The 16395-nt window shown below is 34.8% G+C and overlaps 1 protein-coding gene across 4 annotated transcripts in view; it reads left to right on the top strand.

Annotated features, from left to right (window-relative positions):
• SSBP2 (single stranded DNA binding protein 2) overlaps window positions 1-16395 on the top strand; it is a 295979-nt gene that overhangs the window by 196091 nt on the left and 83493 nt on the right. For 2 of the 4 annotated variants that reach the window (XM_020888070.2, XM_020888071.2), the window contains exon 5: window positions 10071-10160. The exons of the other annotated variants lie outside the window; for them this stretch is intronic. In XM_020888070.2, coding sequence (XP_020743729.2) covers window positions 10071-10160 — 90 coding nt within the window. The remainder of the gene's footprint in view (window positions 1-10070; window positions 10161-16395) is intronic. 4 annotated transcript variants of the gene reach the window in all.

Genomic DNA, 16395 nt, shown 5'->3' with positions numbered 1-16395 from the left:
TTCTGTAGACTCTTCAGAGGGTGACTGAGTGGAGTGGACTAGGGTAGAAAGCATGCGACACTAAAAATGAATTTGTGAAGACAGAGCAAACTAATGCCAGCAATAATGAAAGTGATTTTTAATTGTTTCTAGGATCTAACTTTCCAAAACAGAAAAACTGGTTCATCGTGGTCTGAAAATTAAAGTGTTTCATATGTTATTGAAATAAGAGTTCTTTTTTAAATTAGAAATGTCTCTATTTCATTTAAACTTAAAATTAGGGATTAGGTTTATAGCTATTGACAAAACTGGCGGTGTGTATTTTTAACCTATAGTAATTTTTATTTATATTACAAACAGAAACATGAAGTTTCAGAAAGTGTGTGACCAGTTTATCACTTATAACATTCTAACACTTAATTTTTTGTATCCACCATCTTTGATAATTTTTTACCATTTCCATAATTATAATCGTACACCCAATTCTGTATTTGGAATGTTTTACATAGCACTATATCATAAATAAGACCTTTCCTGATGGCTCAGATGGTAAAGAATTAGGAGACCCAGGTTTGATTTCTAGGTCAGGAAGATTCCCTGGAGAAGGATATGGCAACCTTCTCCAGTATTCTTGCCTGGAGAATTCCATGGACAGAGGAGCCTGGTGGGCTACAGTTCATGGGTTGCAAAGAGTTGGACACAACTGAGTGACTTTCTTTTTCATGTCATAAACAAACTCCTGTTCCCAAATAATACCACTTATAATTATGATTTTTGATGATTGAAACATGTTCTGTCACTTATTTGTGTTACAATTTATAGAAGTATTATATTATTATTAAATTTGACTATTTCTTACTGTAATTAAATGACAGTATGTTTAATGCACACTGTTTTTCTCATAGTTCAAAATCTATACTGGATAGCATCTGAAAAGAAAGATCACTTAATCAAAATTTGTTAATTTTTATAGCACATGGTATATGCATGTGAAGTGCTTTCTACAAGTGTACTGACTAGTTTTCTATGCCACTGTTGTTGTTCATTTGCTAATTCATGTCCGAATCTTGTGTGACCCCATGAACTGTTGCCCATCAGGCTTCTCTGTCCATGGGATTTCCCAGGCAGGAATACTGGAGTGGATTGTCATTTCCTCCTCTAGGGGATTTTCCTGACCCAGGGATCGAACCCACATCTCCTGCATTGGCCAGCAGATTCTTTATCACTGAACCATCAGGAAAGCCCTTCCATGCCACTAATAACTTATTAAAATCCTGTCCTAGCAAGATTCCTAAGCATATTTCCAAAGTTATCAAGAATATCGTAACTACGTAGTTAGTTGCTAAAAAGATTTGCAAGGTTTGCCAGATCTTTCCTTTACATCTATTAACTGAAAAAAATTTCCCCTCCACTTTTGTAATTAGAAAAAAATAACCCAGGTATGATCACTGAAAAGGTTCACATCTCACTAGACAAGAAATTTTGAGATCAATACCTATGGAATTGAAACATTGGGAATTATAAATATCAAGAAAACATCCATCATATCTTTAGAAGAGAAAAACAGTTTACATCCCAAGGAACAAAAATCAGATGGCATCAGACTTCTCAGCAACATTAATACCAGACAACAGTGGTACAGTGGTATCTGTAGTTTTGATGTGAGTTAAAAAAGATTTTTGCACATATAAGAATTTGGAAAATGATATTCATATATCCTCTAGCCAACTAAGAAATGTATGCAAATTGCAACTCATATAAGTAGCACAGTTATGTTATTTTCTTAAGCTGAAAGGGAAAAAAAGTAGACAAAATTGGAGTTATTTTTTATGCTGAAAGTATAAAACTGATTATAAAACTGAATCTAGAGGTAAAAATTATTACTGAAAGAAGAATGATTAAGACAAAAAGTTTATACCTAAAACTCTAGGTGTTTATAATAAGGGTTAAGAAATAGAAGAGGGTGATGTAGAATAAGAGAAAGCCACCTTCATTTTTCATAAAGAAAGGTAAGCAGTATTGTTTGTCTTAACATTAGTACCTTTAAAGCTTAAGATGGAGAAAAGCTTCTTCTTTCTAGCTTTAAAGGACATCTCATTAGATGCGTATTAGAGGCCTTTTCTGCTAACAAGTGGAACAGTTAAATAAAATATAGCATAAAGTTTTAAAATAAATGGATGGGAGATGATATATGAGCACACAGAAAGCTGAGTTTGAAATATTAATTTTAGGCAAAATAGATTCAAGGCAGTGATTATTAAACATGAAAAAGAAAAGTTAAATGGACAAGCAGCAGTTGTAGGGTATTATATATTTGAAAGAGCAAGAGGACAAAAATTAGGGACAATATAAAGGTATTTGGCAAATGGATAACATGGATATTTTATTAAGTATTCCTGGAATATTATGAAAATTGGTCATTGATTAGGCCATATAAAAATTATTCAGAAGTTCCTAAATACAGAAGTTGTGTATCTTGCATGCATGCTAAGTTGCTTCAGTCATGTCTGACTCTGTGTGACCCTATGGACTGCAGCTCACCAGGCTTCTCTGCCCATGGGGATTCTCCAGGCAAGAATACTGGAGAGGGTTGCCATGCCCTCCTCCAGGGATCTTGCTGACTCCGGGATGGAACCTGCATCTCTCGCATTAGCAGGCAGGTTCTTTACCACTAGCACCACCTGGGAAGCCCATGGTATATCTTACCTGGATTCAACTGGGAAACTAGAAACTACAAAGGAAAATAAAACCTCCATCCATTTGTAAATTAAAGTATATCTTTGGTTACATGTACAAAGTTTGATATTAGTATTCTCATTTTTTCCTAAATCATCTAATCAAGTATGGTTTCCAGTTGTATCCAGTAACTCTTTGGAAAATTAAAATTGTATTTATTGGATGATCTAGGGAAAAAATTATGAATACCACCATCAGACCTTGCAGGTTCAATCTAGTATAAATTCAGAGCCAAATTTACAGTTTTATATTATTTATCTTTTTTAAAAAGAGAAAATATTTACCAATTTATTAAAAAGTTTGAAAATTAAACGTTTTTTAAACAAAGGAAAGTAGAAAAAAAATTTAAAGAATAAAATATACTAAGTAGGAAAAAAAGGTGAATTAACAGAACAATTCCTGGCAAAGCTGATGATGACAATGATGACAGCACTTATTCAGTTTAGGAGAAAGCAAGTCATCATCCATTCAGGACGGCAGGCTGTGCTCCAGAGGCATCCAGAGACCAAGGCTCGCAGATCCTCAGCCACTGTTCAGGGCATTGGTCTTATAGGCATGACAGCAATTGGATCTCCAATTAAAAGTAAGGAGGAGGCATCCAGAAAGTGATGTGTAATTCTTCTGCCCACATTAGGAAGAGCATCGGAGACTCAGCAGCATTTGTAGCGGGGTTGTGGTCCCTGGCTACTCTCCTCCTACCGTGGGAAAAGACGGAGGACAGATGTTGGTGGTCTGCCTGCAGGCTCTCCCAGCTGCTACAGAGGGCCTTTTTTTTTTTTAGGCTATCTTTATTTATTTATTTATTTATTTTTGCAGAAAAAATATATATATTTTTTTATTTTTATTAGTTGGAGGCTAATTACATCATTACAGTAGTTTTTGTTATACATTGAAATGAATTAGCCATGGATTTACATGTATTCCCCATCCCAGTCCCCCCTCCCACCTCCCTCTCCACCCGATCCCTCTGGGTCTTCCCAGTGCACCAGGCCCGAGGACCTTTTTAAAACATGTGAAAGCAGTGTGTATATGAATAAAACAGAAAGTCCCAAAGAAATGAAGTTTTCTGGGAGAAAGATAAATGAACAGAATTGAAGTAAATAAGATAAAAAATATAAAAAATAATGACCATAATTACTTCCAAAATTGCCTTTGTATTCAGGCAGTTTTATCACTGCATATTTTTTAACTTCATAAAGTAGATAAACACCATATTATGTAAATTTCCTCAGAGCATTGCAAAAGAGTTTGCCATCCAGTCCTTTTTGAGGAAGCAGAATAATCCTAATGCTTAAATTTGAAAATATAATCTAGCAAGGAACTTTCTAAACCTGTCTCATTTAGAAAATAGATATGAAGATCCTAAATAAAGTATTTTAGCTAATAAAATTATTAACCTACTAAAAGGAACATCCATAATGATCAAGCATGGTTTATCTCAAATACAATGATGGTTTAAGAAAACTGTCAATGTATAGTTACTTATATCATGCTTCCCCAAAGAAAAACTAAGTAATACCAATCAAATATGAAAAGGCAATATGTCTCTTATTATTCCTGATCTTTGAAAATTGTTTAAAAAACACTAGGCAGAGAAATATTTCTTAGTATGATAAAGAGCATGTCTTCAACCAACAGCCAAAGTATTTAACTGTGCTCTGCATTAAAATTGTGAAGGCAGAAAAACTACTACAGAGCCATGCTTCACCACGGTTTTGATTTCTGCAATTTTTGTTATTCACAGACAACCAGGATCTGAAAAAAATTAAAGATTCAGAAATAAGCAATTCATAAGTTTTAAAATGCACACTATTCTGAATAGTGTGATGGAGTCTCACCCTGTCTTGCATCATCCTGCCTAGGACATGAATCACCCTTTGTCCAGCTTAACCCACCCATTGATCAGTCAGCGGCTGTCTGGTTATCAGACCCACTCTGATGGTATCACAGTGCTGTGTTCACGTGACCCGTACTTTGCTTATTAATAGTCCAAAGCACAACAGTGGTGATGGGGGCAATTCAGATACACCAGAAGAAGTTGGAAAAGGCTTCCTTTAAGTGAAAAATGGAAAGTTCTAGACTTAATAAGGAAAGAAAAGCAATTGCATGCTGAGGTTGCTAAGATTTTTTGGTAAGAATAAGTCTTCTGTGAAATTGTGACAAAGAAAAAAGACATCTGCGCTGGTTTTCACACCTCAGACTGCAAACGTTATGGCCGCAATGCATGCTGAGCACTAAGTTAAGTTAGAAAAAGCATCATAACATTTGTGGCTGGGAGACATGAGCAAGACTTCAGCAAGATATCCTCTGAACCAGGTGACATCAAGACATTTTCTGCCAGTAAGGGATGGTTACACAGATGAAGAAATAGGTTTAGGTCAAATAATATAAAAATTACAAAAGAGCTGTCTCTGTTGATGAAGAAGCCACTGCCAGAATTGAGGAGGTAAAGGAGAGACCACATTTATAGAACTTTTATCGCAGTATATTGTTATAATTGTATTATTTTTAGTTATTGTTATTAATCTCTTACTGTGCCTAATTTATAAATTAAATTTTATCATAAGTATATATGTATAGGAAAAAACATATACAGGATTCAGTACTATCTGCACTTTCAGGCATCCAGTGAAGGTCTTGGAATCTATCCCCCATGGATAAGGGAGTCTACTGTATCAACATTTTAACTGTTTCTCAGAACAATACTTGTATCTGCCTTTAAAATAGCACAAATGTCTTAATAGTAAATACCAATAGTTCTCTGCCAGGTGTCTTCCTACTCATTTCTTCCAATTTCCAAGAAATATATCACTATTTTAGTTTCTGTTATTACCTTCACAATTTTACGTATACTCTAAAGATCTTTTTCCTTTTCTACCAAATGTAGATTTTATGTCTTGATTCCCAGTGTATTCCTAGGCAGCTGGTTCTGTACCATCCTTAATAACTAAAACTGTTAGTTATTTAATGTGTGTTTTACAATCAACTGCATCCTAGTTTTAATTTTAAGCTAAGTTTTATTTTATGCCTGTTGTTTTGAAACTTTCTTACAACAGTATATACAACTTTTTTTTTCTACCAGAGGCTACTAGTGATAATAACTAAGGTTAAAATAAGAACTGTTCTAGCTTTTATTTTAGATTGTTAAAAAAGGAAAATATAAAATAACAACATACCTCACTGTTCTTTATGTTCAGAAATAGGGAATTAGAGAATGAAAATAGTATTAAAATTCAGTTATATAATAGTATTGAAGAGAAAATAGGAAATGGTGCTGGATACATATACAAGGGAAAAGCAAATACATGAGGAAGGAGCAGAGGTTGACTTGTGCCTTGTTACAAGGTAGAAAGATATGAAAACACCAAGTCCAAGAAAGGAGGCTTAAATATACAGCAACTGAAGACTCATTTTGTGGCGACTCTTTAAGGTTCATTGTAATATTTTCCTTGGGAAAGCAAATAATTGTTCCATAGTTTATTGCATTTGAAAATATCAAATTTAATATATTGTATTTATAAAAAGTAAGTAAAGATAGTGATTTAGGAAAATACTTTTAAAATTAAAAAATTTTCACTTTCAAAAAAGCATTGAAATTCAAGTCATGTGGCAAAGTAAGTTAATTTAAGAGCAGTTAGAAAATACAAATCTGAAAGTATGTATTAAAATCATATAAATTAAACCAGTAAAAAGAAAAATATTTTTAATGGTAATTAATATTTTTACATTTGCTCCAAAAATATTCACTTAATTAGAAGAAATATTTTAAAACCATGTTGTTTATATGTCTGTCTTTTTCACAGGAGAGAGAACTTAAAAAGTCAACCCTAAATAATTGCGGATATATTATATATAACGGATTTTCCATGGTATTCTAATGGGAATTCACACAAATCCAGTGAAGCTAATGCTTTGTAGTAGCTCTTAGTATAATTATTTGTTCTCCTTTTGTAATTCAGTCACAACCCACCCCCCCCCCCAATAATACATATTTTATGAGTTAGAACCAACAAAATTTCTGTGGATCCTCAAGTCATGAGATAAATTTGTCTCGTGAGTTGGAAGTAAACTTGAAACAAGTCTCAGAAATTCCAGCCATGAAACCCAAGAAATGCGGTATTTCGCCCTTCTACATAAAAGCTTTAATCCCTAAAACCTGATTCTTCCGTGGCTTACAGTTTGAAAGCATGTTTTAATATTATTTATATTGCTACTGTATATAAATGAGCAATTTAGGCAGTTTGAAAAATACACTGTTTTCCAATGCTCAGAGTAACATTTAATGTGTCTTTTTAGTGTTTTTTATCAGACTAGTGTTTGTTATTGATCACCGTGGTGTACCAAATGGTACTCTAAGCTTGAGTCCACACAGTACAACAAAGGGAGCAATTATCCCTTGTCAGTAAATCCCAGAAGAATGGATGGATAATTCAGCTCAAAATTGTGATCCACAAAGTGAAGTTTGGACTGAAATGCTCTACACTAGTGCTTTGTACTGGGTAAATAAACTGGATAATTACTAGTATTCCATTCACTTCAATTTATGTCTCTAGGCCAAGTCTAGAAGTTGCTATTACACCAGAAAACTATAAAGCATCATGCTCTATACTAGAAATCATGTGGCTACAAAACTATTTTCAAGACATCTCTACTGTTATGGCCACAGTGTGATTATTATGAAAGAAAATTTTCTAATAATTCTTATGACACTGTGAAGAATAGGTGTAAAATATTAATATGTAAGACATCTTTAAAATGTATGAAGGTGATCTCAACAGAGTAAGAAGCATATTTAAATCAGTCACCATAATTTGATCCATTTGTTTGGTTGATTCATTCATTTCTGACTATTCTATTTAAAATTATAATTCTTACCCTCTTAACTGGGAACTCTCTTATTTCTTGCTTTCTTTTTTCTCCATAGCACTAATTGTATTTTCCCCCCTCACTAGAATGTTAATTCCAAAAAGGCAAGGATTTTTTTTTTTTTTTATTGTGTCAGCTATTATGTTGTAGAGCTTGTAAGAGAGTCCTGGCAAGATATATTTTGACTGAATTTATTAAATAATTTTGAAGTCACAAAATGAAAATTTAGAAGGTATTTCAGATTTAACTTGCTTAAATCTTCATATGTATCATTTGTTTCATTTTTAAATAATAGCTGAAAAAAGACCTTACAAACCATATACAATGAAGAACTTTGAAGAAAAAACTAGTATACCTTTTAACAATGTAATCCACCCCCCCCCCCGAAAAGAGAAAAAATAAAGGAGCCAGTGACAACCTAACATCTTTACTTGTTAAGTTGTAGTTTAGATACAAACAGGTATTTTTCCCTTTAGATAGGCAAAAGCTTTTTTAGTATACTTCCTGTCCTGTGCTGTGCTGATCGTGTCCTGTTCTTGGCAACACTCTAGGCTGAGGCCCACCAGAGTACTCCTTCCATGGGATTTCCCAGGCAAGAAGACTGGAGTGGGTTGCCATTTCCTCCTCCAGGGTATCTTCCCAACACAGGAATTGAACCTGTGTCTCCTGTGGCTTCCGCATTGGCAGGCAGATTCTTTACCACGGAGCCACCTAAACCCCAGTATACTTGCTAGGCAACAAGAGTTACAAGAGAAATAGCATATTTGTACAGCGCCAAGCAGTTGCAGCAATTCACTAAATTCTTTTTTCTTGTAAACCTGCTCAACGTTGTAGTGTACGTTTCTATAAAAGCATAGGTGAGTGTGGTTTACAAACTTGTCTCTTTTAAGTAAGTTTTTTATTGCAGGAAAAGGTTTCTGTTCTACAGTTAATTAGAACAATAGCGACATCCTATGTCTAACTTTTAGTACTAAGGGCAACTTCCCCATTATAGTAATTGACTGTCAAAAGGTGTAGATCAAATCTTCCTAGATCTGCCTGTAACCATATATATTTAGCTAAAAGAAGATAAATGTTTGGTAAGGTTTTCTCTTACTCTGACATTGTATATGAAAATTTTATAGAAGTTTAGTTAAAATGAGAAAGCAATTTGCCTTTAATATTTTTAAGAAACATGTGTTGATACATAATGCAAATTACAACACTTTGTGACTAATGGTAGGTATTCAATTAATGTACACTGAATGAAATTGCATGTTTTTGTTTAAAATGGGATAATAGATTGATGTTTAATCTTAATATCTAAGAAATACTATTTCTCCTTTAATACTTATGTGTTTTAGCAGAAGTTTAGAATTTTGGCCTTCATAGGTAAACACTTTAGATAACCAAATTTAAATCTAGGTTTCCTCAAGACCAAAATCATTGGCCTTGATTGATAATACTTCCAGTACTACAGAATAAACATACTTTAGTATCTTATCAGTTTATATACTGGGAAATATATGCTGCAAATATACTTAGATATTACATCTTCTCATGGAATATTAATGCATGAATGAATAAACTGATGGGAGAAAAGTATAACAAATATACTAGATCTTGGATTTGAGTTACTTTCATAACAGAACTGTTGGATTCATACTGATCTGTCTTTAACATATTTCTGATCCCTTCTTGACTGTTCTTAGGATTTGTAATGTATCTAAACAGATTGAGGGATGAAATCCATGGTTATAAAATACTTGTATGTATTACTGTTCTATGTAAGAATTAAATCGAAAACCTTGAATCAGTTACGAAGAGCCTATCCCAAAGTTTTTCATATTCCTATTTCATGAAGCTGTAGGATTCCATGAAATAATTTGCAAGTAAAGTAGATGTTGAATTTTTCAATCTGATTTTTTTATAATCTGTTTATATGAGACTAATCTGTGCAAATCTAATTCCTTTCTCTTATTCAGTCTCCTAATTACTTTTTCATCCTCACCACCCTACTTTTGCTATTTTGGCTACCAATTATAGTATTTATATTAGAAAGTGAATAAAGTGAGTGTCGCCACCTATAGACAGGGAATTAATCTAAACAGAGTTCCTTTTTCCATCTCTTAGAACCATAATTTTCAAACTTGTTACTTATTTACCTATTGGTTGTTGTTGCCATTTCATAAGTCTTTGCCTTAAAATAAAGCATTTATTTAAACTTATATCATTTTATCTTATTAATTGCCTTTTAGATATCACTCAAATATAGCATCTTATTATAGTTTGTGACTTTAAAAAGTTTTAAAGAGATCTGTTTAAACCAGATAACCTAGTCATATACCAAAGTAACTACTATATCTTAGTTTACCTTTGGAGTGGGAAAAGTTACCAATATTTGTTCCCAGGAATGAAAAGCTTCCCTTCCTACAGTCTGTTATCATCAGTCTTTGGTTTTGTGCCTTCTCTGTAATGATATAGGTTTGTTTCTCCTTTATTCTTTGCAGAGTGCTGCAGCAGCTCCCAGTCCAGTGCTAGGAAACATTCCCCCAGGAGATGGCATGCCAGTAGGCCCTGTACCACCAGGGTTCTTTCAGGTACTCAGAGCAACTCTGACTAGGACTGTTAAGGCATAGGAACTCCTGTTCGATTTTATTGAAAGCTACAAAGGAGAAGGAGGCTATTGTAATCCTTAAAGTAAACACAATACTGTGCAGCCAACTCTTGATTATTCAGAGACCTGTTTTAGTATGCAGATTAGCCCTTCCTTCCAGTGTTTTATTTGTTGTCCAATTTTTATTCGTGTATTTATTTTGCCATTTCACTGTTCAAGTAAGAAAGGTAGCTTAAGTGCAAATTAGCCCATTAAGCTAATGTGGTGAAGATTTGGTGGAAGAAAAGGCTAATGGATGAGGTTTTAGAATAATACATGGATTTTAACTATGTAACCCATCCATATCTCCACAGACCAAAGATAATCAAGATTTGGCTGTACTTTCACACTGTGGCTAAATTATAACCTATTCATTTATCAAAATTACAGGCTATAACAAAATACTTTTGTTATAGAATAATTTTTGTGGCTTTTAAGTGAGATTTTTATCAATATCATTATATAACATAAAATCAGATTTTAAAATGCGTCTGTTAGTATTTTAAATTTGCAACAAGCACATTTATTTTAGCAAAAGATGATAATGATTTTTAAAATTACATCACTTTTATGGCATCCACATTTAAATCTGACAGTTTTCTAACCCAAACCAACATAGATTCTAAAGTTTAACTATATAGTTAATTTTATAACACCCTTTGAGAAAATTAGGAAGAAGTTAGGAGTTAGAGCTACACTTGGAAGGCAGTATGGGAATTAATGTAATAGGTGACATTGTTAATGAATTACATAGGGTACTTATAAACTATTTTGTCACTTTTGTGTTTTGTATTTTCAAGATTCTTGAAAATCATGTTAATGCATACCATCATTACAGAGTAGATCAATGTACTTATAAATGTGAAAATAGAAAAATAAGGAATTTTCCACAGTACAGCAATTGAATAAAAAAGTCATAATTAGAGCTGAGTACTAACTCTGAAATGTAAAGTCCTTTAGGATATGCTTATTTGTCCGGCTACTCTATATTGATATTCAAAGTCTTGGAGCTCACATTCTGTGTTGAAGCCCCTTAAAATATAGGAACATATAATTAATCACTATTTAAGATCATAAAACCTAACACTTAGTAACTGCTTACTGTATGCCATGCTTTTGTTCTAAATGTTTCACATGTATAAACTCTAAAGCTTCAAGTGTAAAGTAAGTATTATCATTCTTATTGCACAAATTAAAAAAATCAAGGCATGATAAGCAGTTTGCACAAAGTCAGAAAGTCACAGGACTGGGATTCAAAGCAAGGCTTTCTGAACTTCTGCCTTTGACTTCACCATTTAAAGTTCATGTGTGTGTGTTAGTTGCTCAGTCGTATCTGACTCTGCAACCCTGTGGACCCTAACAAATCTGTCCTTGGGATTTCCCAGGCAAGAATACTAGAGTGGGCAGCCATTCCCTTCTCCAGGGTATCTTCCCAACCCCGGCAGCAAACCTGGGTCTCCTGCATTTGCCAATGTTCATAGTTGATCATTATTCATAAAATATTTCTAGCTCATTTTATGTGTTTTCCTCATGCTCTTATTGCTCTTGCTAAGGATAGATTGGCGTTAGGGAGTAGATCAGAAGAGTTTACTTACTTACAAGAGCTAGTAGAAGCTCTCTAATTGGCACTTAAAAATAAAAAAGAGAATGAGTTGGGAAGGAAGCCAAATTCTTCCTAAGGTCAAGCAAAGATGTATAAGCCTATACATTTTCATTTTCACATTTTGTAGAATAAGCCATTCTTCCCTTACCTGCCTTCTGCCTAAGTCTTGGTAAGAGTAGTTGAAACAAAATTAATTTTGTTTTAATCCAATTAGATAAACATTTGACTCCCACTAGATGTCAGGCACTGTGGCAGGCATCTAAACATGAATGTGTTTATATGTACCTTCCTAAAGCTCACTGTCTAACCCGTGAGTCATTATTTAAAATAAATAACTGTAATATAGCAAGATATATGCTGAAACAGAGTAAAGTTCTGTGTTGATCTAGAGAGGAGAACTATTAAGTCTGCCTGAACTGGAGCTAAAGGTGGTTTTGAAAAAGTTTTCCAAGAAAACAGTCAGAGGAGCTATACCCTAGAAAGTGGGGAGAATATAAGCAGAAGCGCGGAAGCATCAGAATTACCTGTGCAGAGGTGTTCAGCACAGTGTGCATCGAAAGTAGGGGAGGGAGGCAGGCAGGCATTCCTGGAAATGAAATTGGAAGATAAACTCTAGCGTCTTGAGAAAGGCCTTGTGTGCCATGTAAAGAACTTGAGTGTTTACTCACTAGGCTTGTAGGAGCTGTCAGGCATCTTTAAGAAGGGCAGTGACCAGAGTTCAAACTATAGGGTAGATTTAGTCTTTGTTAAGCACCTATGATATAGTTGTATACAAAATCCCTGCCCTCAAAAACTTACACTGTGGTGAATGAGAAAGAGAAAAGGCAAATCAAATTTAGAAAGAAATGGCTATATTAAATGGGTAGTGTGTATTTTTAGAGCAAATCAGAAGGCCACCAAGCTTAATCTTGGGAGAGCCATTGTCAGAAAAATACTGTCAAAACAGTAAGTAAATCCAGGTCGGCATCTAAAGATGATTAGGCAAAGGAAGCAGGGAGAGATGAAAAGAATATTCCAGGAAGAGGGAAAAAAGAAATTATGAGGACCCAGACAAGAAAGCAGAGACCAAATAATTCCCAAAAAAATGGAGCTTAAATGTTAGCTAAAAAGAGAATGACTGGCAGTGAGGCTCCAAAGGAACTTTGAGGGGCCTTGTAGGTTAGTTAATAGTTTGAGCTTATCTTAAAGGCAATAATAAGCTATTGAAGGGTTTTAAGCTGGAAGGAGGCCTGTTCCTATTTGCATTTTTTTGAAAAATCACTCCAGTTATAGGATGTAGCGAGGATTATAGAGGGACAGTTTTGAAATAGGGAGGCCATTTAGGGGGGCTGTTACAGTAATCCACATGAGATTTGATGATAGGGACCATAAAATGAGGGGTAAATTTGAGGTGGGACCTCCAATTAAAGAAAGATATCCCATAGACCAGTGAGCATAAAGGTTTAAAGGCTAAGACAGTCATCTAGACTACAGGTGAAAATTGCAGGATTGTCATCATATCAAGGACCTGAATCCACAGGTGTACGTTGACTGTTCAAGGAGAAAGTACAGAATGAGAGAGTAAAGAAATGTATACTTGAACTCTCAAAAAACTAACATCAAAAGAAGATTGAAGGCAGCAGAACCCATTAGAGAGGCTATTGCAGGGGGTCAGCTGGATGGCTGCGGCAGTAGCTCGAGAAAGAGGCGCTGTGGACCTATTAATACTTAAGAGAAACGGCAGCAGGACTGGAGAGGAAGAAGCAATGCATAGTTATGTTCACTAGGAATCAGTGATGATCCTGAGGTTCCTACTTTAGGCCCTTGGAAAACTTTCATGTCTTTATCTAGTTAGGAAAGATAGGAGGTAGAAAAAGTTTTAGATATGCTTAAGCATGATAAACATTATCCCTTTTTATGCAGGGAGACCATTCCAGCTAATCCTTTAAATACTCATTTTCCTTATTCAGTAGGCTTAAGTATATTCAGTCTCCCTAGAAATGCCTCTCTGAAATACTGGAAAACTCAAGTCATCAAACCTTTTTTAAAAAGCAGCAGTATGTTATCTTTGGTACATATCATGATGGGCTCGGGGTCCTCAGATGTTTCCTAAATATCAGTATCAGTTTCCTGTCCTTCAGCATGATTCTGGCCACAATGCCTGTTGTTAATGGAGAGTAGCTGCCTTCTGTAAGTAGACATATCATCAAGACAATGATAATTCAAGTCCACATACCAGTTTTTAATCCAGTTCCATAGAGATAGTGACGTCCAAGAATTACGCAGAGAATGAAAATAGTTTTGAATCCCCATTCTTAGTGAGAAAGTGCAAAGCTTATTTGGGGACAGTTGGAATGGGACTAGACCGGAAAAGGATTAGGCCTAATAGAATTTAATGAATAAATAGAAGTAAAGAAAGGCGACACTTTATGCATTGAATTAATGCATAAAACTTCGCCATCTTCAACAATTCTGAGCTCCACTCAACATGTGATCATACCATAAGAAGTACTTTTGTGACTCCATGGACTGTAGTCTGCCAGATTCCTCTGTCCATGGGATTTCCCAGGCAAGAATACTGGAGTGGATTGCCATTTCCTTCTCCAAGGGATCTTCCCGACTGAGAGATCCAACCCACATCTCCTGCTTGGCAGGCAAATTCTTTACCACTGAGCCACCTGGGAAGCTCCCTTTTTCCATTGTAAACTATAGACAAATACATTACCAAATGAAATTATTACAAACTCTAAATCTGTGAATTCATAACAACTGTTTGAAGAATCAATTCACTTCATTTGCTCAGTCATGTCCAACTCTTTGCAAACCTGTGGACTGCAGCACGCCAGGCTTCCTTGTCCATCATCAACTCCTGGAGCTTAGTCAAAACTCATGTCCATTGAGTCAGTGATGCCATCCAACCATCTCATCCTCTGTTGTCCCCTTCTCCTCCTGCCTTCAGTCTTTCCCAGCATCTGGGTCTTTTCCAGTGAGTCAGTTCTTTGCATCAGGTAGCCAAAGTATTGAAGTTTCAGCTTCAACATCAGTTCTTCCAATGAATATTCAGGACTGATTTCCTTTAGGATGGACTGATTGGTTCCTTTTGCAGTCCAATGGACTCTCAAGAGTCTTCTCCAATGCCACAGTTCAAAATCATCAATTCTTCAGTGCTCAGCTTCTTTATAGTCCAACTCTCACATCCATACATGACCACGGGAAAAACCATAGCCTTGACTAGACGGACCTTTGTTGGCAAAGCAATGTCTCTGCTTTTATTTTTTTTTTCCATTTATTTTTATTAGTTGGAGGCTAATTACAACATTGCAGTGGTTTTTGTCATACATTGAAATGAATTAGCCATGGATTTACATGTATTCCCCATCCCGGTCCCCCCTCCCACCTCCCTCTCCACCCGATCCCTCTGGGTCTTCCCAGTGCACCAGGCCTGAGCACTTGTCTCATGCATCCAATCTGGGCTGGTGATCTGTTTCATCCTAGATAATATACATGTTTCGATGCTGTTCTCTTGAAACATCCCACCCTATGTCTTTTAATATGTCTAGGTTGTTCATAGCTTTTCTTCCAAGGAGCAAGCGTCTTTTAAATTGCATGGCTACAGTCACCATTTGCAGTGATTTTGGAGCCCAACAATAGCAGTTAACTTAGACTCTAAAATAAATATGGTTAATTCCCTATACATTTAATAAGTCCATCCTGGAAGACATTCTCTATAGATTAGCGTCTGTTAGTGACAGATATCAACATGGTTCAGACTTAAGCCCTCATAAACCCTTAAACTGTCACTTTTTATTGAAATGGAAGTGCTTGTATTGTTGAGTATGAGCTCAATTAAGTAAAATCAAGGGGTATAACTGAACATACATGTGTTGGTTTAGTAAAATGAAGCCTTCTATCAAAGGAGTAATTTGTATAAGAAATACTATAAATTCTCAGTGACCTACCATGGAACTGGTGAATAACTTTAGAATAACTTTCTTAAGTTGAGGAATCTTGTTACTAGAGTCAGAGGGAAGATAGTAAAAGTGGCCATTTGGCAGTTTTGGTGGAAGAAAATACAGTATTGTGGCATGATACTAATACACATAACAGGCCCTTTGAACTAAATCTGTACTGTGGCTCTCCTGTCCCAGTGCTAGAGTATTATTCACAAGTTTCATTGTATGCTAAGAAGTTTGAATCATGGATTAAAAGCTTCAGTCTGCTATATATTCATTCTCATAGGATTCATACTAAAAATCAGGCAAAATTTGATTCTGTAGTTTTATCAAATAGGCAGCATTAATCCTTGAACCAATTAGATTTTCTTCACATTTGTGTATTAAAAAAATAGTTTAAATGCATTTATAAACAAAGTTCTCATTCATTTTTTTTTAAATAGATGGTTAACTCTATCACCTTAAAAAGTTTTATAATTTTCTATATTTCAGCAATAAGAAATCTTCTCTTGTGAATTTATTATAACTTATACTTTATTTAACTTATTTGTACTTATTTAAATTCATTTATTTATAAACTTATTATTATAACTTATTTAAACTTATTTATTATAAGTTATACTAATTAAAGCATTTCTGATTTT

This window comes from Odocoileus virginianus, chromosome 3 (genome assembly GCF_023699985.2).
Source record: "Odocoileus virginianus isolate 20LAN1187 ecotype Illinois chromosome 3, Ovbor_1.2, whole genome shotgun sequence".
Taxonomy (NCBI): Eukaryota; Metazoa; Chordata; class Mammalia; order Artiodactyla; family Cervidae; genus Odocoileus; species Odocoileus virginianus.
The sequence above is the reverse complement of the archived record's forward strand: the minus strand, read 5'-3'. Positions and strand labels throughout refer to the sequence as shown.